This window comes from Aquila chrysaetos, chromosome 17, assembly GCF_900496995.4.
Source record: "Aquila chrysaetos chrysaetos chromosome 17, bAquChr1.4, whole genome shotgun sequence".
NCBI classification, from domain to species: Eukaryota; Metazoa; Chordata; class Aves; order Accipitriformes; family Accipitridae; genus Aquila; species Aquila chrysaetos.
The window spans coordinates 29,290,479-29,313,585 of NC_044020.1; the positions used below are offsets into that span (position 1 = coordinate 29,290,479).

The following is a 23,107-nucleotide window of genomic DNA, read 5'->3' on the forward strand; positions in this document are numbered from 1 at the left end:
CAAACTTCTAAAAGTTCTAAACTTCTATTATGTCATCTTCAGTGAATTGCAGCTCTGTCTGCCTTGTGGAAATACTTGAATGGCATGCTCTGTGCCTCGTTGAGCCAACAGTATATTGCTTCAGCCATGGTTAACTCGCCATTGGGGCTTAAATAGGAGGTATCTGGCAGCATGTGAAGGACACTTTGTGGGATGGATGTTGTGATTGATGCTGGGATGTGGCACACTGTCCTGCACAGAAAGTACTATACTAAAGGTACTTTAAAATAACAAACAAGTTTCTTCCTTGGCGTGTGCATCACAGTAAATGAACTCAACGGATCTGTCCCCTGCCCCATGGAAAGCGCAACCTGGTTTCTGTGAGGGAGGACCTGGCTCTTGACTCTCGCTGCTGTGATACCTGTTTGCTGCTAAGTCATCTCTGCATTGTCCCAGCAAAGTTTTAAGCGCCTCTTCCTGACAGGGTCAGGAAACTCCCTTGCTCAGAGCTTATTAATGTTTGCTTTGCTTTTTAGACACAAAGCACCTCTAAAGTAAAAACATGAGTGAATTTTGAACAAACGCAGCTGCATATTTGCATTGGTGTGGCAGTCATTTCTGTGCTTGTGGTCACTTCCTCTTGCTTTGTTTCATTAATCAAAATTACTGGATGAGACTTCAGTGGTGTATCACCATCGGCTATCTTGTAGCTTCAGATAAGACTTCAGCAGACGGGATAGGAGGAAATGGAGCTTTTGCTCTAGCTCTAGAGGTGCTTGCGCTGCCCTTGAAGGAGCCTGTGATTTCCCTGTTGCTTTCACTTTGTTGCTGAAACAGCTGTTGTAATCTACTGCACCTATTTACTGCCTGAGATATTTCTCTACTGTTCAGCCACTGAGTATTGTTAAAAGAAATCAGACTGGGACATTGCTATTTCCTTGCTGTTCATAAGGGAGAAGCGTTGAGGGAGCAGTAGTGCTCTCTTAACTACTCTCCCTCAGATTTGTGCTTCAGTCAAGCTGTTCTGTGGAAGCTAAACTATCAGAAAAGCTTCATATTTATTTTGTAGGTGAAATTTTCTGCCTCAGATACCTGAGGGAATCCCCCTTTTGGCAGAAACTTCTCCTTAGGTTGGTTTAGCTGCAACACAAAGCCTTGCTTTCTGGAGAAGAATGTATGGGCGGGTGGCAGTGCTGGGATGTCCTTACCCTCCTGCTTAACTGGTAGATAGTCATTTGGCATGTGCTAAGGAGACGTTTAGGGTAAGCTGTTGACAGGCTTGAGCAAATAATAAAATGAGCTCTCTGGAACGTGAAGCCATCAGTAAATTGTTGGCAAGCCGTTTGCATTGCAAGTAGGTAAATGATGATGTGTCACTTAGGGTTGCTCATTTTCTTTGTTTGTTTAAAGAATTTCTACAGAATTGTACAGGGCGCTTTTGGAAGCAGATGTTACCACAAAGGGAAATAAATACATGAGTCATTCAGGAAGTTAGTAACCTTGGCCACCTAACCTGTTTTATAACCAGTTTTGTTTGCACTAGGTAGTTAAGAACTGTTCACCAGTTGGTAATCCAACATCCAAACCCAGATTTCACCCTTACAGGGGAAAAAAAAAAAAGCTAGGGACTTCTCTGTATTTAAATGTTACAAGGTACTCTCTGTTAGGTGTAACTGGCAGGGTTTGGGGAGCCGGGGGCTGCAGGTGTGACCTGTGTGGAAAGGGGCCGTGAGCTGCCCTGCACCAGTTCCAGGTCATTCCAGCCAGCTCCAAAACAGACAAAATCAGCCCATTGCACACCAAAACTGCAACCGGTGAGAGCAGCACACGGTGCCTCTGCTCGAATGTTTTTCAGAAAGGGTGGTAGCTGCTAGGGACAGGACACACATGGGAGGAGGTGCGTGAGGAGACACAGAAGGGCACACGTGAGGACAAATATAGGAGGACACATGTGAGGATGCAAAAAAGGAGACATGAGGAGTCACAGAAAAGGCCATGAAAAGGTGATGTGAGGCAGGAGGCACCAAAGAACATGGGTGAGGATAAATAAAAGGAGACACAAAAGCAAAGATGTGAGGAGACACAGGAGGAGATATTAGAGGAGTTACAAGAGGATGTGCCAAAGGAGATATGAGGAGATATGTGAAGAGATGTGTCTGGAGTAAAGGGAGGAAGAAGTGGAGGACACATGTGGAAGGGTTGGGAACGTGGTTGGATACCTGGCTGGAGATGCTCTCTTGGAAGGAAGCGCTCTGTGCTGGAGGAGGTACCCTTGAGGGACAGCTACCCTCGCCGGGGTAGGGACACCCCTGAGGATCTGTGGTCTGTGGAGGACCCACACTGGGACAGGGACACCCCGGAGGGACTGTGGCCCATGGAGAGTCTGTGCTGGGGCAGGTACGCACCAAGAGACTGCAGGCAGTGGAGGACCAGTGCTGGAGCAGAGGAGCAGTAAGAAGCAAGGAGCAGCCAAAAGAAACGGTTACGCACTGACCCATAGCCTCCTGTGCCGCCTGTTGCCTCACTGAAGGAATTGAGACAGACTGAGTGTAACGCACAGTGATAACGAGGGAAGTTGAGACTAGGAAGGGGGGAGGAGAGGTGTTGGACTGAAGATGAGCCTGGGGAAAGAGGAGGAGAGGAGGAAAGGTGTTTCCCAAAGTGCTTGTTTAATTGTTGGTTGGTCATCTCCCCGCCCCCCCCCCCCCCGCCCCAGTACCTGAATTAGTAATTAAAAGCTTATGTTAATTTGTAATAAATTAAATTAAGTGAAATTTCCCAAGGCAAGAATGTTTTTTGCCTATGGCAGTATATTCATTATGCTGGGATGTAAAGTGGTTTAGCAGTGACATGGCCAAACAGTACAAACCCCATGTGGGTGTAATCTGGGTAGAGTCTCCCTTCTCCGTGTGCGAGGCTGGCATACCCCTGTATCGCTGCCTCCGTGCTTTGGCATTTTACCAAGTACAGCTTTCTAGAGAAGGGCCAGCACCAGCCAGTTGCAGGCATTCACAGGTGGTGATCTTTGAACAAGTTGAGTAGGCAAAAGCCATAGAATAGATGCAGTTTTGTTTGCAAACCCTTATATTCAGGCTGAAGAAGATTCATTGTGGGGCAGAGCTGGAGTAAACTTTTGCCATCGATGTGCTGTTTCTGCAGGGTGGAGTTGCATAGCCATCTCTTTTTCCCCCACCCCCAAACTCTTTGCTGGTGCAGTACTGCTAGCCTAGTAGTAACTATACCGTGTACTTCAGGTGTAATGTGGTTAAAAAAAAATAATCAGTCCCTCACTCCTCTTCCTTCCAAACATGAGTGGAGCAATAGAGAGAAAAGGGAGAGAAGAGGGGGAGGGAAGATGGCAGGGTCTTGCCATTTTTTGCAGCTATATAGGAAGAAAGACTCTTAATGTGTGAAGGAAAGCAGAGGATACAGAGGGGAAAGGCAGCTCACCGTGACGTGGCTGTTCCCAGGCAGGCCAGTGCCTGGTGCTGCCAGCCGGATGATGTGTCATTGTCTACAGGTAGAGTAGAAACGCTCCAAAGTGGTCTCTCTGAGAGACTGAACATGTGTTGAAAAATCATAGGATGATATGGCTTTTGTTCAAATGGAGGAAAAAAATTGAGAGAGAAAAAAATCTCAGAGGAGATTTTTCTTTTTTTTTTCAACTGAAGAACGATTAATCTGAAATGGAAAATTCTGTTCTGTTATTAAGCTGATCCGTACCTATCTGTAGCAGGCATAATGTAGTTCTCTATTACATTCTGCACATTTTTGGTTTGTCTCACAAAACTTCTATATTTACTGTTGGATTGTATTGATTTTACTTCTTTTAAATTATGCAAACTTTTACCAAAAGGGAAGCAGGGATTAAAGCAGAGAAGACACTAAAATGTTTTGCATCTTTCAGACTTTTTTTTTTTTTTTTAAAGAGTATATTCCTTGTGAAACCTTACTGTTCTTTTTTCTGTACTAAGAGCCTGGCACCACTTTGACTATGCAGGCTTTGAGGAGGGCATTGGCACACTGATGACAGTGCCCTTCAATTAGACTGTGCATTGATACACCTTATTTCACACCATTAAAAACTGTTGGACTTTCTGGGAGAGAAACTCAGCTCTACTCTTCCATCTGCTGCAGCATATCTCTTTATGGTTAAATCTACACTTTGGACTTCAGAGATCTAAACTTGGGGACTGGCCGGGACAGTCACACTAGGCTTGTAAAAGCAGAAATAGCACTGTGTATCCCAGCTCAACTGCCTGACAGGAGGGAATATAGATGTACCCCTACACTTGAGCATTCTTCTAGAGAAGGTCTGGCTCTGTGGGTAGAATAGGTGGGAAAAGAGGAGAATGTGTCTTTTAAAGACGACTGCTGTACTGAAGGCTTAACAGTCATGTTCAATTCTCTTTCACAAAGTGTGGTTTTAAATGCTGAAAGAAGGGAAAAACCTGATTTTATTTTTTTTTTTTTTTCAGTGGAGGAAAGTGTTAAGTACTTTAAGTCTAGAGGCTTAAACATAAAATTAAGAGCATGGCCAAGAACAGAGGTGCCGTGCAAAGGAACATAATAAAGACTACCATGTTGTGGAGCTCTGTAGCAAATATGGGACATAGGGTGGTTATCGAGGAATAAATGGAAGGGAAACAAATACCCTTCTGTGATTCTGGGAGCTGAGACCCCTTGACAGGAACAGATGATAGCACTGGGGTTTCAGATGAATTCTCAGTTTTGGGGAAGGCTGGCAGGTGGCTCTCCTCTGGGGAAATGAGACACCTCAGAAGCAGCTGTCCTGCTCACTGTCAGGTTTCAGGATTATTAGTATGGCAGCAAACTGGAGGACAAAAGAGAATCTAAAATCCCAGTATCTAGAATTCTTCTTGTACATGTCTGATTTGAAAATAATGGACTGATGAAGATAAAATGGAATACATGTTGTATATCCTTACAAGTGGCAAGCACAGTGTGCACACCCCGATATGCCCACGTGCACGCAGAATCAAAAGCCCTCACCCACAAAAGAGTCAGAATTTAGCAAGAAGACAACAGAGGCTGTGCTGATCAGTCACAGGGCACAGCCAGACAAGTGTACTGACCAGCAAGCTATTTACCTGCGTCTGGCCCTTGTTATCCCCTTACACTTCTAGTTTCCCACTCTTGGTCCTCCCAAAACCCCTCCCTTGCCCCACCTTTGGTTCCTTTGCTAAATATCTCGTAATAAGTCCTGTGCAATTCCAAACTGTTCTTCCCCTGCACACCATAGTATGTCCCGCCCCAAGGCAGTGACCCCCTTAGTCTGAAGGGTGATCTGGAAAGCTGTTTCTGGTGACCCTGGTGATGGGTTTCACGGCTGGACACTGGGACGGCCGTGGGAGGAGCGCAGACAAGGTGCTGGTTCCCCTCCAGTCCTTGATCTGGGATCCCGCCTGCCATTGTGCTCCTGTGCTCCTCTGGGCTTGGGCAGATGGCCCTTTGATGGGCTGATGGCCCCTGTGGCGGGCCTGGGAGTAGCCCGGCACGGTATGTTTGGGCTCCCCCTCCTGCCGTTGTCCCTCTGAGCTTTTTGTGCATGTGCAGATGAGCTTTGTCACGGAACCTCACAACCTGAACGTGGGCTGTGGTTTCTAATGGGGCCCCGTGGGCACTGTGGCAGCATGGAGAAGCCAGGATGCTTTTTTAAAGATGACCTCAAGGCATAATTCAAGCATGCCAGCATGAAGGAGAGTTCAGCATGTGGCTCTGCCATAGTACTGTCCTGAGGCTCGTGGGTCTGTTGCCTTCCCTATCAATTTTTTCTTCTTTCCTCCCCTTCAGATCACGACGGTTGTCTTGGGAGAGCAGGCTCTGACGGGAGCAAGAATGCTCAGGATGCCCAACTGCCTGCTAAAACTGACCAGGGTGGTGCTGAGCCACAAGCTCAGGGCTCTGTTTATCCTCGCCTTTAAGTTCATGTCCTTTGCCTCCATCATGTTATACTGGAGAATCGCAGAGCACCCTAAGGGCAGAGGCCAGCTCTACAGCTCGCCTGCTGAAATCCGCTGTGCTCACTCTGTGCCTTCTCCTCCCCATCCCACTGCCGGTGAGCCCCCTCCTTCCCCAGGGGATGTGTTTTTTGTGGAGACCTCGGAGCGAACTAACCCAAGTTACCTGTTCATGTGCTCCGTGGAGTCAGCGGCCCGGACGCACCCTGAGACAAGGGTCGTGGTGCTCATGAAAGGTTTGGCAAGTGGTAACGCCTCGTTACCCAACAACTGGGCATTCTCATTGCTGAGCTGCTTCCCCAACGTGGAAGTCCGGCCCCTGGACTTGACAGAGCTGTTCTCTGGCACACCTCTGGCAAAGTGGTACTTGCAGGCTCAGCAGCGCTGGGAGCCTTATTTCTTACCTGTCCTGTCTGATGCCTGCAGAATTGCCATCATGTGGAAATTTGGTGGCATCTACCTGGATACAGACTTCATTGTGCTTAAGAACTTAAAGAACCTCACCAATGTGCTTGGTACCCAGTCCAAGTATGTTCTGAACGGAGCCTTTCTGTCCTTTAAGCCCAAACACAAGTTCATGGAGCTTTGCATGCAGGACTTTGTGGATAACTACAACAGCTGGATCTGGGGCCATCAGGGCCCACAGCTCCTAACACGTGTCTTCAAGAAGTGGTGCTCCATCAGGAGTCTTCGGAGCAGTACGAGCTGCAAAGGAGTGCGTGCTCTGCCCCGTGAGGCTTTTTATCCCATTCGGTGGCAGGACTGGAAGAAATACTTTGAAGTGGTCAACTCTTCGGAGCTTCACCACCTCTTTAATAACACCTATGCAGTGCATGTATGGAACAAGAAGAGCCAAGGGACCAGGCTAGAGATCACATCCCAGGCTTTGCTGGCTCAGCTACATTCTCACTTCTGCCCTGCCACATATGATATCATGAAGAAGGACTCTGAACGGCAGTGACTCAAGGGTCAGCTAAGAGATGTTGCCTGGGAGCCCAGAAGTCTCCAGCTGTTCCATCGCAAATGAACCTTCTTTTGAAGTGAGGTGGTGAGAGTTGAGGATGAAAGCCATTTGTGGGACGTAGGTGGAGCCTGTAGCTTCAGCTGATGTCTGTGCAGCTCTTTGTCTTGACTTTAGCTCCCTACCAGCAACGTTTCGTTTCTCTGCAGGACCTTTCTACTGCTCTGCTTGGTCAGGTAGAGAAATTTCAGGAGGGGAGCAAGTGCTGGGCCACTTGTGGCAGCCTCCATCAGCCTTTCAGAGGAGTAAGGCCCCTTTCTATGACTGTAAACCTTGAAGAGGCCTTTGTAGAAATGCATATCTCATCACCTGATTCTCAGGGCTTCTGAAGTGCAGTCCTCAAAGCAACAAAAGGATGGGAGAGCAAAGAACAGGAACTGAGGAGGAAGTTAAGGATGTGCTAGAGGAGGTGTCCTGCGAAAAAAGTAGAGGAAAACAGAGAAGAAAGAAAGGGCAAAAGCAACTTCTTTTTCTTTTCATTCCCTTCTCTTCTGAAGCCTTTGGTGGAGGAGACTTTCTCATGTCTGGTTTCAGGAGGGAGCAGGATGTTGCAGTCTCTGTTCAATGTCATAGATCTAAAGACATGGAAATTTGGTGTGAATCCGAACAGGAGGATCTGAGGCCAACTCATCGTTTAGAAGGAGCTTTTGCACAGCAATGATTTATTTTATAGTAGTGGCAAATTAACACCCTACAATGAGCAGGAGAGCTCATCCAAATCACACCTCACATTGCACCTGACGCAGGAAGAGCTGAACTGTCTTTTACACTGAGTTTGTCTCTGTGACCAAATATCCATAACTGCGTCTAAGATGCACCAGATCTTTCAGCACTTGGATGGATCCTAAAGGAAAGTCATGATATTTCCAAGTATTTCCAAGGTTACAGAGAGCTTGGTAGGGAACCTGTACTGTCTAAATTCAAGTCCATTTATGAGTCGTTTATGGTGGACCTCTTCAAGTAGCCTGGAGTACTCTTGCAATTCACTGTCCAGGAGTACAAATCTCTCCTGGGAGGTCTTGAGGAGGGCAGTGGAAAGCTTTACCCTGAGCATCTTCCTGAATTGCATTGGAGAAAGTTAACATATCTCTTGCAAGGTGCTGTTGTGCCTTTGAGGGTTCCTACCACAGAGGCGAGTTTGTTGGACAAACTGTGGGAGAAAACTCGTCCCTTGCCTTGATGCCCAAAAGGATGTATTTATGCTCTTACAGTTCTTGTTGGAAAATAATGGAGAAAGAGCAGCGAGAAACAAGAATGGTTGAGATGGTCAAGACCATCAGCGTTGTTACATCTGGTTCCCACCACAATCTAAAGGGGATTGCTGAGGCACATGAGCTTGGCACTATGATAGAGTTAATGCAGATGTGCAGAGCATTGACCTTCTCCTCTCCTACACTACTAAGAGATTATGATCTCACTGTAAAATCTTTTCTGCCTCCAGTGTGCCTCCTCTTCTTATGCTTGGGAACAGCAGTGGGGTGGTCCAATGGTCCCTTTCATGAGCACAACTTGGTCAGATCTTCAGTGTCACCTTGCCCCAAAGTGACAGCTCTTTCACGTGATGCTTCCTGCAAGTCCTCTGAGTGTGACTCAAATGATTTCTAGATCTGCAGTTGTCTGAGGCCTCTTCTGTTTCCTAGGTCAACCATAAGCAGTGTGAGGTTTGCTCAGTTCAGCCAAGGCAGTGGTCAAAAATGTGAAAGACTGTGCATAAATTTCTGTCTTGGGTTTATTTGTCTCTTCTTTGATGACAAAAATAAGAAAGACAAATTGCCTATCACTTTTACAGTTCCCTGTCCCTCAGGGACATGGCCGTGGGAACTTGAGGAGGGTGTGCACTTTTTTTTTTTTTTTTTTTTTTTTTGGTGGAGGCCAGTGCTGCTTTGATTGAAAGGTACCTGCCTGTGAGTTGGGCAGGGTGTGAGGTCTGTGCACAAGTAGCTACTCTGGAGTGAAGAAGGTGCTGGAAACACCCCTGCAGCAGCTGGCACCACATGCGTGTATGTTTGTAGTTCTGCCCCTCTGTTCCGCTCAGCTTTATGGTATATCCTGGAGGCATTCAGGATTTTGAATGTCTGCAGCTCTCCCAACACTGAACATCTTTAAGAGCAAAGACTTCGTAGGGAAACGGCAGATCCTCCTGACTGTATAAGCATTCTTCAACACACTAAGTGGTATAAATGGATGTTCTTTTCACTCCCTACTCTCGCTGTCACTACTCTGTGGGGGTTTTTTCACGGCTTGCTTTAGAAGCAGCCGCAAAATTGTCAGCCCTGGCCTAGTGTGTGGTCAGTGAGGCATGGTTTCTCCTTTTACTGGTTCCTTCTGTTTTGGGCCCTTTGGGCTAAACAACAGAAATCCTAGTGAGCTAGGAGCCCCTGTCAGAGATGGTAAAATGGTGGTTGGTGATCATAAAGGCATCACAGGGGACTCCACTGTGGCAATACCATGAACTGATTATGGGATTGTTTGGGACCCACTGCAATGAGTATCTGGCTTAATGTACCACTGCTTATTCTAGGAAAGTGCCTTTTTGGGTGAGTGGAGTGATTTTGTTGTTGTTTTTCTTTGTTTTTGTCAATGTTCCAAGGTTTGATAAGGAGAGAATCAAACCAAAGCAGCCTTTGGCCTTTTTCCCTTTGTCTTGTGAAAGAAAAATAAATACAGTTTTTACTATTACTTCTCTCTGCCAAGATGTTCCATTTTGTTCTGCAAGGCGTTGGTGGTAGGTCTGAGCAATCTGTTAGTTATGCAGAAAAGCATTTTAAAGTTGTGTCCTGAAGTGACTCACTAAAATTAGGAGTGTGGAATGAACATGAGACAAGTTGAGCATAAGCACACGTGGAAAGAAGGCTCTGCGGACCATGACTACATGCCATTTTGGGACTTGACCAGAGGAAACAGAGGAAAGCACAGTGTGTGGTACTGATTCCTTATCCAACCAGGTATCACCCCATCATTCATGACCTGCAATCTATCTGAAGCAAGGCATTTTAGTCTCACTCTGAAGGTCTGGATGTTATGGAATAGGAAACTCCATGAGAAATTGTGTTGCTTTTTCCCTGGGTGATGGGCTACAGCATCCCTTAGTAGTGACAGTGTCTGTGCTCGTGTAGACCTAAAAGTGGAAAGCTTGTGCTGCAGGCATTCATTTTCCCACCTGCCTTTCAGAGCCTGATGTAGAGACCCTGGAGTCCAGGGGAGCATTTGAGAGGCTGTGAAAGGACTGGGGGGGTCTGGTGTGCAGAGGAGTTTTATTGTGCCACCTTGAGTCAAGAGCCAGGGAAAGAGTTTTCCCTTAAGATGTAAAATAGTTGCCTGTGCTTTCTTCGTCGCTTATATGCAGTCAAGATGTTGGGAAGTGGTGAGAAGGCACTAACTGTTTCTTGCCCTGTCTCCTTTGTCCCTGAGCTCATGAAGGTTAGCTGGTACACAGGTGTGCAGTACATCAAGGAGAGAAGCCAGGGCTGGGGGTTGGAGATGCAAAATTGGACAGTGCAACAGAAGAGGAGTAAGGAAGGATCAGTAGGGTAACCCTGGATCCGGTCTCCTGGTAAGAGACTGAATTATGATTACTTTCTCTGTACTGGCTGAGAGCTCTCCTATGCCAGGAGCTCTTGTGTTGGGGGGATCTGGGATGCGAAGGAAGTAGTAATCCTCTGTAGGGCTCTTTTTTCCCAGTTCTTCTCCTCCCTGTTTCTTCTCCCTCCTCCCAAAATGTGTAGTCCAGGAAGGCTGTGGTGCAAAGTAAGTTAAGAGCCCTTCCTGGGGGGGGGGGGGGGGGGGGGGGGGGCAAGTGCAGCTACCTGCCTCAATCTTATATATGTTGGGAGCTGAGGTCTGCCTAGGGCTGGTTGGTCCTCAGCAGGAGAGAAGAGGAAAAACAAAGCTCTCCACATGCTCTGTTTGGATATGCCATTTGCAAACACTGGCACTCTGGTCTTTCATGTGTACTTCAGCTTCAACTGTGTCAAGTATTTGTGACCATTCCCTGCGCGTGTTTGGCTTGTGGTCTCTCTGGTATCTTCTTTGCAACCATGCCTGGAACTCAGATGAATAGGCATAGTCCCAAAGAGAAAACTACAGGAGGAAGTAATTTCAGCTGCACCCTGCTATTACAGCTCAAGCTGAGATCTTGACCTTTAAATTTGTGTATAATGATGGAGCCAAATAGCAGCTGCCATGGCTCTGCAGTATGTTGGTAGAGGTACGAGAAGTAAGAAAGTACTCTTCACGAAGTGGAATCTATGTTCAGGGGGAAAATTACGTAGCCGCATAAAGTCTGGCAAGTTAAATATGAAAACACCATAAGGCTATAGAAAACACTGTTTGAGAAACAATTTCCAAAAGATATTAAAGCTACCAATGTTGTTATTCTTTTTTTCCAACTGCAGAAGGAACAGGAAGCCTGCTAGAGAGGCGCAAGGTCAGGAGGAGATGAGAGATTGAAAGGGAGTTCAGAGGTCAGTTTGAAGCAAACCAAAATTAGTTTCTGCATCTGGCTACAGGTACGAGGAACTTGGGGATGTTTCTCTACACTGTAATCCCTCCTTGTGGGGGATGCATGCCACAGTCTATTGTGCATCACGTGTCCCTGGAATACACGTCAGGAGTGAATGAACAGACAGATAATGGGAGCCGATGGTATGCATCCATGAGCACTGTGGGAGCTGGCTGATGTCATTGTGAGACCTCTCTTTGTCATGCTTGAAAGGTCATAGAGATCGGGGCAAGTGGAGGGAAGCAAAAGTCACTCCTATCTTGCTTATCTTCAAGACATGCAAGGAAGAGAATCCAGGGAACTATAGGCCAGTCAGTGTAACCTTGAACACCGGGAAGGTGATGGAGCAAATCCTCCTGGAAGTCATCTGCAAATGTATTAAGGACAAGAAGGTGATTAGGAGTAACTGGCATGGGTTTACAAAGGGGAAATCATACCTGGCCAAACTGATAGCTTTCTATGATGACATGACCAGCTCAGTGGACAGGGGAAGAGCATCGGATATTGTTTGTTGCAACTTTAGTAAGGCTTTTGACACAGTCTCCATAACAGCCTTGTAGATGTACTGATGAAACGTGGACTGCATAAACACAGTGAGGTGGACTGAAAACTGGCTGAACTTCTGGACTTGAAGGATTGTGGTGAGTGACACAAAGTCCAGGTGGAGACCAGTAACTAGTGGTATACTCCAAGGATCTGCACTGGGGCCGGTACTGTTTAATGTCTTTATTAATGACCTTGATGATGGTGGGATGGAGGCAACCTCGACAAGTTTGCAGATGATGCAAAACTGTGAGGAGTGATTGATACACAAGGTGGTTGAGCTGCTGTTCAGAGCGACCTCAACAAGCTGGAGAAACGAGCCAACAGGAATCTCATGAAGCTCAACAAAGAGAGATGCAACTGGTGAGGGATAACTCCATGCACCTGTGGACAAGGAGTTGACCAGGAGGCAGCAGTGTGCGCTTTTGGCAAAGGTCAACGCCCTGCTGGGCTGTGTTCTGTAATGCATTACCTGCAAGGTCAAGGGAAGCAATCCTTCCCCTCTGCTCAGTGCTGGTGAAACGTGTCTGGGGTGCTGTGTCCGGTTCTGGGCTCCCCAGTTGGCTCAGGGGTTAGTGCTTGCATGCGCTGTTCTGGAGCACCGCTGCACTATCTCTGAGCTTGCTCAGCAAGCAGCTCACCTTGTGGCTGTAGCTAACAGCACTGGTAACGTTAGAAGAACGCTTCTCTGTTATGAAGTCATATGCCACCATTCTCAAATAGCACTATCACCGGGTGCAAGCTAATCCTGTCAAAGGGTTACTGTCTGAGAAAATAACAGCTCCTGCTAGCGTTTTTTTTACAATTGATGAAGCTACTGAGCAAGCTCACTTAACTGAAATTGAGCATGCCTGGTTTTTTGGAACCTGTTACAGCTCTGTCTTAATTCATTCAATAAATTTCCTATTCTGTCTAAATGTAATAGCATTACTGACCATTTTCCACTAATCTTAGACTACTGCTTATTGTATTTAGGGAGGATGAAGCTGAATTGAAGCTTAATGATGTCGCCATGACTGGCTATGTGATTTTCTGTTTGTGGCCATTACTTAACATACCTCATTGGTTCTCTCTGTTGCAAATAACAGACAGTCTGTATAATTTTTTCTGGATAACTTCAGTGAGATGCCAAAATTCAGCGAGATGCCATCACATCTATGGCTGCTTTCTGCACCGTGATTTGGGAATCAACAGCTATAAAAACTGCCATATCATTTCTCCCCACAATCTGTTTATTTTTTGCAGAAACTTGCTGATATCATCCTCTGACTCTTTGCTGTGGCTTGCTTTTAATTTGTCTTACCCCACGGAGTGTCTATCCAGCACAACATACCCAATACGAGTGGGTATTTTCACTGTTCTTTCCTTTTTTTTCTGGAGAAAACTTAGTTCTAAAAAACATGTAAGTGAAATTGGATATTGCAGGGTTCACTCTGGAAAGGTGAAGTTGTGATTAAGTACAAAGGATGCAGTTAAGAGGCAGGTGCCTTAAGCCTCCTCTGTGTATAGCTGCAGTATCTTATGGCTTGGTCTGATATACCCATTACAATTACAATATTCTCATCTCGCCTCAAATATTTGCTCGTGCTTGGTCTGCCATTCTCTCTAGGGTCAGAAGGAGGAGCTCTAAAGCTGTTGCTAAAATGCTAAATACTAATTTCCCCTAAATACTAGGGGAACTAGCAGGTGGATTCATCCATGTTTGGCACCGCTCTGCTCTTCCATGCCTAACAGACCGATTAGTCACCCACTGAATGTTGGTATTGTTAAACTTACCTCTTCTACTCTTGTTGGTAATGTAACTCTGGAGAAAATGGAGATCTTCAGCTGTTTTCTGGTGGGTCCCCAAAATACTCTTAGGCTCCCTGTGATTAGTGATATTGTTCAAGACCCCTAGCAGCTACCTGGGTATGCAACAGCACTTTGCTGGACCTTTTTCCTCTCTGTTTTTGTTATTGAATTTGTAGCAAATTTACATACCCCCTCCACTGTTTTTTCTGTTCATATGTCCACACGCTTACTTGAAGGGACATCACTAAACTCAAGAGTACTTGGTTCATTCTTCTAAAGACAACTGGGACTGGTACAATCAATTCTTCCACGGCTGATCAGGGCTATGTTGCCGTGTTTCTACTTAATGTACCATAAACGTAGCTTTTGAATAGTTTAATGGCATAAGGTAGTTGAAGTTGCACTAAAATTATGCAACAAAGACAAGCAATGATAAGACAAAGAAAGAAGGGAAGGTATACCACAGAGTACTTTCATTTAGCCTGTGAAGCTAGATTTGGATGTTCATGACACATTCTGGCCAATCTCAGCTGTACAAGATTCTCCAGTCCAGCCCCAGTCTCGATGCCTCTAGTGCTGGGTCCCATGCTAAAAGCTGCAACTCTCTCCTTTGCTTCCCCAGCAGTGCCTGCCTTAAACCCAGAAGGCTATTTTTAATGCATAGAACTGCAGGAATGATAGTGGAATTGGCCATGAGAGGGCACAGCTGTTGCTTTAAAATGGCTATGAAAGGGACCATCCAAAGCATCTTGCTCGGTTTAAGGTAAAAAACCATCTCTAACCAGTCTCTGTTGTAAATCTGTACTTAAGCATGTTCTGGGGGACGTCAAAGAATTACATTCTCGATCTGTTTTAGTTAATAATAGAGGTAGATGTAGGTTATGTTTCTCTTACAGGTTCGCTTCTTCAGGGATGAGTGTGAGAGCCACCTTGTGTTTTCTGTCACGGCTGGGTGAGATTGTGCAAATGTGAGGACCAAGAAGCCAACACAACGCACAAAAAGGGAGGGCGGTGGGAAGGCATTGAGGACAGAGAATCCACCTCATCTCCTCTGAACACAGGGCCACTAGGTTTGGGTCTTCTTCCCAACAACGCTAGGGATGTGCAGTATGTGCAGGTAGGCTCACAGGCACTGGTTATTTTCCTTTTAAGACTGGTTCAAAGAGCTCACAAGACTGGAAGGAGAAGTTTCTCCCTCTATCTGGGGTTATGTCAGCTGAATGCTGTTAATGATTGTAGTTCCTCTTTCTACACTGGGGGAACACTCAATCACAATTCCCATTTTCCTATGGGTCCTCTTGTTTGGGAGTATTGTGAATTGATCAAATATTCAAATTCTAAATTGACTCTTATTCCTGTTTTCTACAGCCTCAGCCACTGCCTGCTCAACAGTTCAGCTTCTCTCCTCTCCACAGCCTAGGAGCTGGGTTTGTTGGTTCCCTGCACTCCACAGGCAGGCCAGCTTAGGGGAGTGCAGACTGGTTGTCAAGACAAAGAGTGTATTTAACAGCAAGCATGAGCTCCAGTGACCAAAGTCACAGGCACCCAGGTGATCACCCTTCCCAGTCCTTTTGGGCAGGTGATCAGTGAGTGCCTGGGTATCAGGGATCATTTGGCTTCTCTTTTGCAGTTCTGTTCTTGCAACATTTTAGGCAAAACGGAATCCTTAGTCTGTGCCTCTGTTTCTACTGCTCTCTGTTCTCCCTCTTCTCCCCTTTTGCTCAGCACGTGTATTTGCTAATAGCTAGATGATCCCTTTGCACCTTCTTTCCTGTAGTTTTCTGCTTATTTGCAGGTCTGTCTAGCTTCATAGATTAAACCCACTAATTGCCTACGCATAAGCTGTATCAATTAAATAACAGAAGGAAAACAAAAGAAAGGAAAGTCCTTATTCACATCCTTAGTTTGTATTCTACTTTGCAAACAACATCTGCAATATACACAGCCACAGTTTTCCTGTAAACATCTGATTGCCTCTGGCCAAGACAGTTGTTTGTAGTGGTTATACTAAGGTGTAGGCCTGGAGGTTTGAGAATAAGTCATAATCTGAGAATTATACAGTTCTAATGTAATTATGTAAAAGCAATTCTAATTGCTTTCCGTGTAAACTGGGAAAGTAACGTTTCATCCTCTGATGTCATTAAATGCATGCCCTTAAAGAATTTGTACAGCTTATTTCTTCCCATTTATTATCACTACTTGAACTGTCATGAAGATCTGATAATGTTCTATAACAATATCACTCAACAGTGTACATTTTTTTCCTATTAGGAATGATTTGCCAGGTTTCAGGTACTTCTGAGTATCTGCTGTTACAATTTGAAAAGTAGAGGATTGCAGGAACTGGTGATGCTTACTTGTCTTCATGTCAGTTGCCTTCATGTACAATTAATGTTGTACCATCACCCAATCATCGAATTATCCGGTTTTGGTTGTTTCCATTTTTTGCTGTCTGTGGTTTTGCTACCAAGGAAAATATCAGTGAAGCACATTTACAGTCATGTAGGTCAGGAAACCCCTTTGCTCAGTGCAGGGTGCACCGGTACCCCTTAGGGGCACCAAGAGTAGATGTGAGCATGTGCTTGTCCAGCAGCATCAGATTGGTTGAAGTCCTTGCACAGTGGAGTACTCTTTGTACTACATTTTATCCTTTTTGTGCTTGGAACAAGGGAAACTTGCTATCATTTAAATGGTCAGCCTTTACCTTATGCAGTAAGGTGTCTCTGTACGTTTTACAATTTTTGTTTGGACTGGGTTTTTTGTTTTGTTTTGTTTTCTTTGCATGCACTGCTTAGCTAGGCTTTTAAATTTAGCAAGCAAGGTTGTGAAACTTATATGCAGTATTTTGCAAATCATGTATTGTCAGAAAATATGCATGAGCATGTTTCTTGCTCTGTTGAAGAAGTTCTTGTGGCATGTGAGTGTCTAACCAGTCCTTGTCACACTCTCGGAGGGTCTTGGCATCTGCCCGTTTCTGCATTGGTATGGGAAGAAAAAGCATTATGTTCCTTGCATTGGAGTACTGAACACGTTGTGGAAGAACAGGGGCAGACATGTCCACATCAGCAGAAGGACCAGTGTCCCCAGTGACATCTTATTATTGTCACTGGGGATCTAGTCAGTGGATTATGTGGGGTCATTCATCTAACCCTACTGCAGATTACACAAGCAGATAAGTGATTGCAGACATCGCTGCCTGTAATGGGAACACAGGTGCCCATACCACGGACTTTTAAAGTTAGGTGAGATAAAGCTGACTGTGGTTTCTAGAAAACCCGCGCAAAGCTGATGCAGTGACAGACTTGAGGAGAGGAGAAAAGTACATGGGCTGACCAGCTGGAAAGCATCTTGGGAGAAAAGGACCTCATGGTCCCGTGGACAACAAGCTGACCAGGAGCCAGCAGTGTGCCCTTGTGGCAAAGGCGGCCAACAGCCTGCTGGGCTGCGTTACATAGAGCACTGTGTGCAAGGCCAAGGGAAGCAATCCTTCCCCGCTATTCAGCACTGGTGAGACACATCTGGAGTGCTGGTTCTGGGCTCCCCAGTAAAAGCGAGACATGGACATATGGGAGCAAGTCCAGCAAAGGGCCGCTAAGATGAGAAAGGGACTCAGCGCATGCTGTACAGAGAGAGGTTGAGGGAGCTCTGATCATTTTTCTTGGAGAAGAGCAGGTTTGGGAGGTGTCTTGTCAAAGTGTATAAATAACCTGATTGAAGATGGGTGGGGTAAAGAACACAAGCCAGACTCTTCTCTGTGGAATCCAGTGATGGGATGAGACACAATGGGCACAAATTGAAATACGGGAAGTTAGAATGAAAGAAATGGTGGTGAAACACTGGAACAGGTTGCCCAGAGAGGTTGTGGAGTCTCTGTCCTTGGACAAGGTCAAGAGATTGTGGAGTCTCTGTCCTTGGACAAGGTCAAAAGCCAAGAGGACATGGTCCTGAGCAACCTGCTGTAGATGACTCTGCTTTGAGCAGTGGAGTTGGACAAATGATCTCCAGAGGTGCCTTCCAACCCCAACCCTTCTGTGGTTCTGTGACTAGATGGGACCTGATCTGAGGCCTGGAGAGCAACATCGATGAAAGGGCTGGGAATAGCTTCAGGTGCTTTCCAAAGAGCTTCTCCAGTGTTGGCATCTTGTGAGTCTGTCCGTAGTACTGCGGTGCTTGGAAGGATTTGGGGAGGGGAGAGGGGTCGGGGAAGCTACAGAGCAATAGGCCTGACATTTTTTGTAGGCAACTGAGTAGAAACTGCACTAAACCCTAAACTTAGTGGCTGTATGGATAAAGGCGGTATTTTATGAATGTGTTAACATGTCTTCTGTAAGGGAACGTCAGCTGCCATCAAGCACAGGCACAAGGGGGAACTCTATCATTAAATGAGGGACACTTCAATTTGGCAAAGTCATTCAATGAAGTATCTGGCATAAGAGGGAGTACTCCCAAACAAATGAGTAAATTAATTGCTTCAAAGAGTGTATGTTCAAAGGAGCATTCAGAACAGAAGTCTTAGGGTGGGAAGAGGCAGGTCTATGAAACTCTCAGCTCAGTTCTCGTGGCAGCCACCCAAGCCGTGTGAGCACTGGGAATTCTTAGCAAAGGAGTAGAAAACAAAACAGCAACCAGTTTCCTGCCACAGTATAAAGCTTAATGTGTAGCGATAATGGAGTTTCAATTTCCTTCTTCTTTTGTTTTTCTTTTTTTTTCTGATTTATTTCTAATTAGATGGGTTCTTCACAGCACAGCTGCATGACCCTTATATCGGCCACTGTTAGTTGAACACATGTCGTCACATCCTCCTTGATCTGCTTGTTTTCTCCATGTGTTCAGACTCCATCTTTCACAATTTCTTTTCAGAAAAAGGAAGTGCCAGACCATAGAGTTATAGGCGCTCTCAGAGACACTATCCTCTTGAAAATCTTGTCCAGCTGAGCAGTGACCTCTGTGGTGTCTTGAAAGCGGGGACAGGTGAGTAGTATTTGCAGTTTCTGTGCAATGGCACTTGCAATTTCAGAGGAAGGTAGAGAGCCAGATTTCCTGTGTTTGTTTTGTGAAATAAGCGGACTGGCTAATGCAGCATCTGAAATGTCCTCTTATCCGCTACAAAAGCAGAAATGTATTTCTAAATATATAGAAGTGCGATTGTAGCAGAAGTTCCTCCTCTTACTAAAAATATTCATGTAACCTTGAAGCTTGCTCACTGTTAGATTAGAGCTGCGCTTTCCTGCCTTCTCTACAGCAAAGGCTCTGTGTCCCCTCAAGCCTGTACCTGCTTTCTCTTCTACAGCTTACCAAGCTAAAAATGATTTACAGGATTCAACCAGCAGTGGCATGGAGGGAGGGGGAAATGGGTATGTAAAAAGCAGAGTGGGGTTTTTTTGCTGCCTGTAACGCTTACAGCACATGCTGGCATTTCTCTGCAGGAGAAGAAAATGTTCTGGGAATCCAGAGCTGATGATTTGTATCTTGGCTGCCTCTCCTCTGTCCCCCAAACCCCAGTGCCTAGTGGAGAGCCGTGGCTCTGTGCTGTTGCATTTGGAAACCTCCCAGTGCAGCTGACAAGTCATTTTCTGGCTACATGTAGAGTTTAGTATGTGACCCAGTCGCAGTTACCAGGGGTGAATGACACATGGCATTGTGCCAGCTGGGTTCTCTGTCCTGTTCCCTGTCTGTTTGGCTACAGCTGTTTGATTAAAGCTTTTGCTGTTTCCTGAAGCTCTCTGTTCTGGAGCATGGGGATTTGGATTTGGAGATGAAGCAGAGGGAGGCAGGAGGAATCATAGAATCATTTAGGTTGGAAAAGACCTTTAAGATCATTGGGTCCAACCATAAATCTAACACTGCCACATCCACCACTAAACCATGTCCCTAAGTGCCACATCTACGCATCTTTTAAATACCTCCAAAGATGGTGACTCAACCACTTCCCTGGACAGCCTGTTCCAATGCTTGACAACCCTTTTAGTGAATAAATTTTTCCTAATATCCAATCTAAACCTGCCCTGGCACAACTTCAGGCCATTTCCTCTTATCCTAAATGCCACAATCCTCCTCGCTGCTTCTTCACGTGCTTTTGCGCATTGACCTTTGGGGCGCCAGTGGTGGGCCAAGGAGGTGCTGGTTCTGCTGTCCTTCACTTTAAGGGGAGGCAAGGGCAGAAATGCTGATGCTAATGCTGAGAATGTAGCTAGAATGACTTCTCTCTTTGTTGCTGCCTTGTTAATAATCTTTTCCTCTCCATCCCTCCCTTTTGCAGGAGGAAGAGAGGAAGTAAGGGTAGGGTGGAAGGGGGATTGCATATCCACCACCAGGTGATTCTACTGGCAGAGCTGAGCAGGTCACAGCCAGTGTGGCCTTTGCATCCTGGGTTGGTGACAGGTGGGTTAGCCAGCACCATCTACCAGAGGAGGTAGAAGTGAGGACTTGGCAGGGGAGCAGGATTGGGAAGCAGCCTTGAAACTCTTCATTACCTAGGCAGTTCTTGTCGTTATTGTCTGCATCTGCCTCCAAAGCTGCCTTGTATCAATTCCCTTCCCACTGTCCCTCCATTTCGCTATTCTACAGTGCCATGAAAAATGAGCCAGGCTCTCTGTAGGGGTGAGTGGTTGATGTTGAAAGGCAGCAACTGCTGGTTCAACAGCCTGGGAGACTGAGGCTTCTTAATAGGAACTGGTGACAGCACTGGGATTTTAGTATTGTGTTTGGTTTTGGGGAAGGACAGGTTGTGTATCAGGAGAAAAAACTCTCATAATCAGAAAAAGCTATCATCAGGGCATCAGTTCCACACAATGTCTGTAGACAGAGCTCCAGGAATATTCATAAGGAGCATTCCTATTTCCTTGTCCTAGGGTTTTTTGCATATATGTCTCATATCCAGAGTGAGCTGAAATTCTAGAAGATGATAGATAAGGTCTCTAATGCTGTTCCCAGAGTTTGTTGTGCACCACCATGAAGGCATGCCATTTGTGTGTCAAATGCTGTATATCCTTCCAAGTGGCACGCACAGCTTACAGGGACAATATACATGGACGGAACTGAGGATCAGGTCTTGGTTCGTGATATACAGAATGGAGAAACCTGTCCTTATTTTGTGTTTTGAAAGAGGGATCCAAAAATGGGCAGTGGTTTCGGATGTAGGGATCTGAAGGCCCTGTGACAATACCGAGAAGCCAGGAGACAGTTTCAGAAGTGACCAAAAGGCCTAATTTAAGCATGCTGCCCTGAGGTGAAGGAAGGAGAGTTCTGCTCTGCTGGGGCACTGTCCCAAGGCTCGTGGCCTGCTGCCTTGCCTGTCAGTTTCTTTCTTTTCTTTCCTCCCCTTCAGATCACAACAGTTGTCTTGGGAGAACAGGCTCGGACGGGAGAGAGACTGCCCAGGATGTCCAGCTGCCTGCCAAAACTGACCACGGTGCTGCTGAGCCACAGGCTTGGGGCTCTGTTTATCCTCACAATTTCATTTGTGTTCTTTGCCTCTGTCATGTTCTACTGGAGAACTGGGGAGGATGCTGAGGGCCAGCTCTACAGCTCGCCTGCTGAAATCCGCTGTGCTCACTCTGTGCCTTCTCCTCCCCATCCCACTGCCGGTGGGCCCCCTCCTTCCCCAGGGGATGTGTTTTTTGTGGAGACCTCGGAGCGAACTAACCCAAGTTACCTGTTCATGTGCTCCGTGGAGTCAGCGGCCCGGACGCACCCTGAGACAAGGGTCGTGGTGCTCATGAAAGGTTTGGCAAGTGGTAACGCCTCGTTACCCAACAACTGGGCATTCTCATTGCTGAGCTGCTTCCCCAACGTGGAAGTCCGGCCCCTGGACTTGACAGAGCTGTTCTCTGGCACACCTCTGGCAAAGTGGTACTTGCAGGCTCAGCAGCGCTGGGAGCCTTATTTCTTACCTGTCCTGTCTGATGCCTGCAGAATTACTATCATGTGGAAATTTGGTGGCGTCTACCTGGATACAGACTTCATTGTGCTTAAGAACTTAAAGAACCTCACCAATGCCCTTGGTATGCAGTCTCAGGATGTACTGAACGGAGCTTTTCTGTCCTTTGAACCCAAACACGAGTTCATGGAGCTTTGCATGCAGGACTTTGTGGATAACTACAATGGCTGGATCTGGGCGCACCAGGGCCCAGAGCTCCTAACACGTGTCTTCAAGAGGTGGTGCTCCACCAGTAAAATCCAGAATCCTATGAGCTGCAAAGGCATGAATGTTCTTTCCACAGAAGCCTTTTATCCTATTCGCTGGGAGGACTGGAAGAAGTTATTTGAAGCAATCAGCTCCTCAGAGCTTCACAGGCTCCTTAAGAACACCTACGCGGTGCACGTATGGAACAAACTGAGCCATGGGACAAAGCTAGATATAACGTCCCAGGCTTTTCTGGCTCAGCTGTATTCTCAGTTCTGCCCTGCCACATATACGAAGATGAAGAAGGACTCTGAAGAGCAGTCAAGGCCTGCAATGTGACCTGTGGGCCCTTGGCTGCAGGGAAGTTCCACACCCTGAAGGAAACTGAGTGCCTTTCACCTTCCCCAGAGTTGGTTTCTAGCCCATGAAGCAGGTATTCTGTGTGACAGCTCAGTGATTTTGTACCATTTCCGATATCTGCCTCAGATCCTACATGCTTCAAATATACACCAGAACCTGAGTTCAGACTCTCTTGTTGTTCTTCAGTAGCCCTTGATGCTGCAGGGAAGGGTGAACTTGTTCATCGCTACCTATCAGTTGCTCCCCTGTTGCTGTTCTCAATTGCTTCACCTGTGTATCAGGCCTGAAAAGCCTCTCGTGTAGTTTCAACAGCTGTAGTAACCCTTGGCTTGCTCTCTGTAATGTTTCTAAGTATGTAAATAAATGCCAGCCGGTGCTATAGTACACGGCTTACTGGAGCTTAGGACCAAATTCCCTGGGTGGTAAAGATTCTTACAGCTGATGAAGTATATCGGGAGTATATGAAAATTGCTTTAAGAAGTGGAAAACATGTCAAATCTCTGCATGGCTCAGTGTAAAGTTTATCTTGGTTTCCAAAGGTACTTTATTTCAAATGATCTTTTCTACTGTTTTACATTCCACAGCGATAGGCTGACTTTTCTGGCCTTCTTCAGGAAAACAAATAGACAAAAGCTGTTCTTTTACCAGTGTGAGTAAAGATCCTTGCTTTGTTGAAGAAATTCTTGTGGCAAGTGAGTATCTAACCAGTCCTTGTCACACTCTTGGAGGGTCTCAGCATCTGCCTGTTTCTGCATTGGTATGAGAAGGAAAAGCATTATGTTCCTTGCATTGGAGTACTGAACACA

At 46.1% G+C, this 23,107-nt stretch overlaps 2 protein-coding genes and 1 long non-coding RNA gene across 9 annotated transcripts in view; 2 read left to right on the forward strand and 1 right to left on the reverse strand.

Annotated features, from left to right (window-relative positions):
• The window catches only part of LOC115352503 (lactosylceramide 4-alpha-galactosyltransferase-like), a 29,399-nt gene extending 6,700 nt beyond the window's left edge, over positions 1-22,699 (forward strand). For 3 of the 7 annotated variants that reach the window (XM_030040796.2, XM_030040797.2, XM_030040795.2), the window contains exons 2-3: positions 18,677-18,787; positions 21,144-22,699. In XM_030040796.2, the coding sequence (XP_029896656.1) occupies positions 21,198-22,280 (1,083 nt within the window). In that variant the 5' untranslated portion in view covers positions 18,677-18,787; positions 21,144-21,197 and the 3' untranslated portion in view covers positions 22,281-22,699. Of the gene's footprint in view, positions 1-14,480; positions 14,580-14,712; positions 14,934-15,184; positions 15,366-18,676; positions 18,788-19,106; positions 19,171-20,075; positions 20,198-21,143 lie in introns of those variants that run through there. The other 4 variants (XM_030040799.2, XM_030040793.2, XM_041129465.1 and 1 more) reach the window with 4 other exon arrangements.
• On the reverse strand, positions 2,405-16,988 carry LOC121233883. The gene is made up of 3 exons (XR_005934187.1): positions 16,870-16,988; positions 7,670-7,672; positions 2,405-2,414 (listed from the first exon to the last, which is right to left on the reverse strand). It is a non-coding gene; the product is annotated as an uncharacterized LOC121233883 (long non-coding RNA).
• On the forward strand, positions 5,785-9,660 carry A4GALT (alpha 1,4-galactosyltransferase (P blood group)). The gene has a single exon (XM_041129466.1). The coding sequence runs from the start codon at positions 5,839-5,841 to the stop codon at positions 6,919-6,921; it is 1,083 nt and encodes a 360-aa protein (XP_040985400.1). The 5' UTR covers positions 5,785-5,838; the 3' UTR covers positions 6,922-9,660.
• Positions 22,700-23,107: the final 408 nt, after the last annotated feature.

Coding starts and splice junctions, on each gene's coding strand:
- A4GALT (XM_041129466.1), top strand. CDS start 5,839: ATGCTCAGGATGCCCAACTGCCTGCTAAAACTGACCAGGGTGGTGCTG.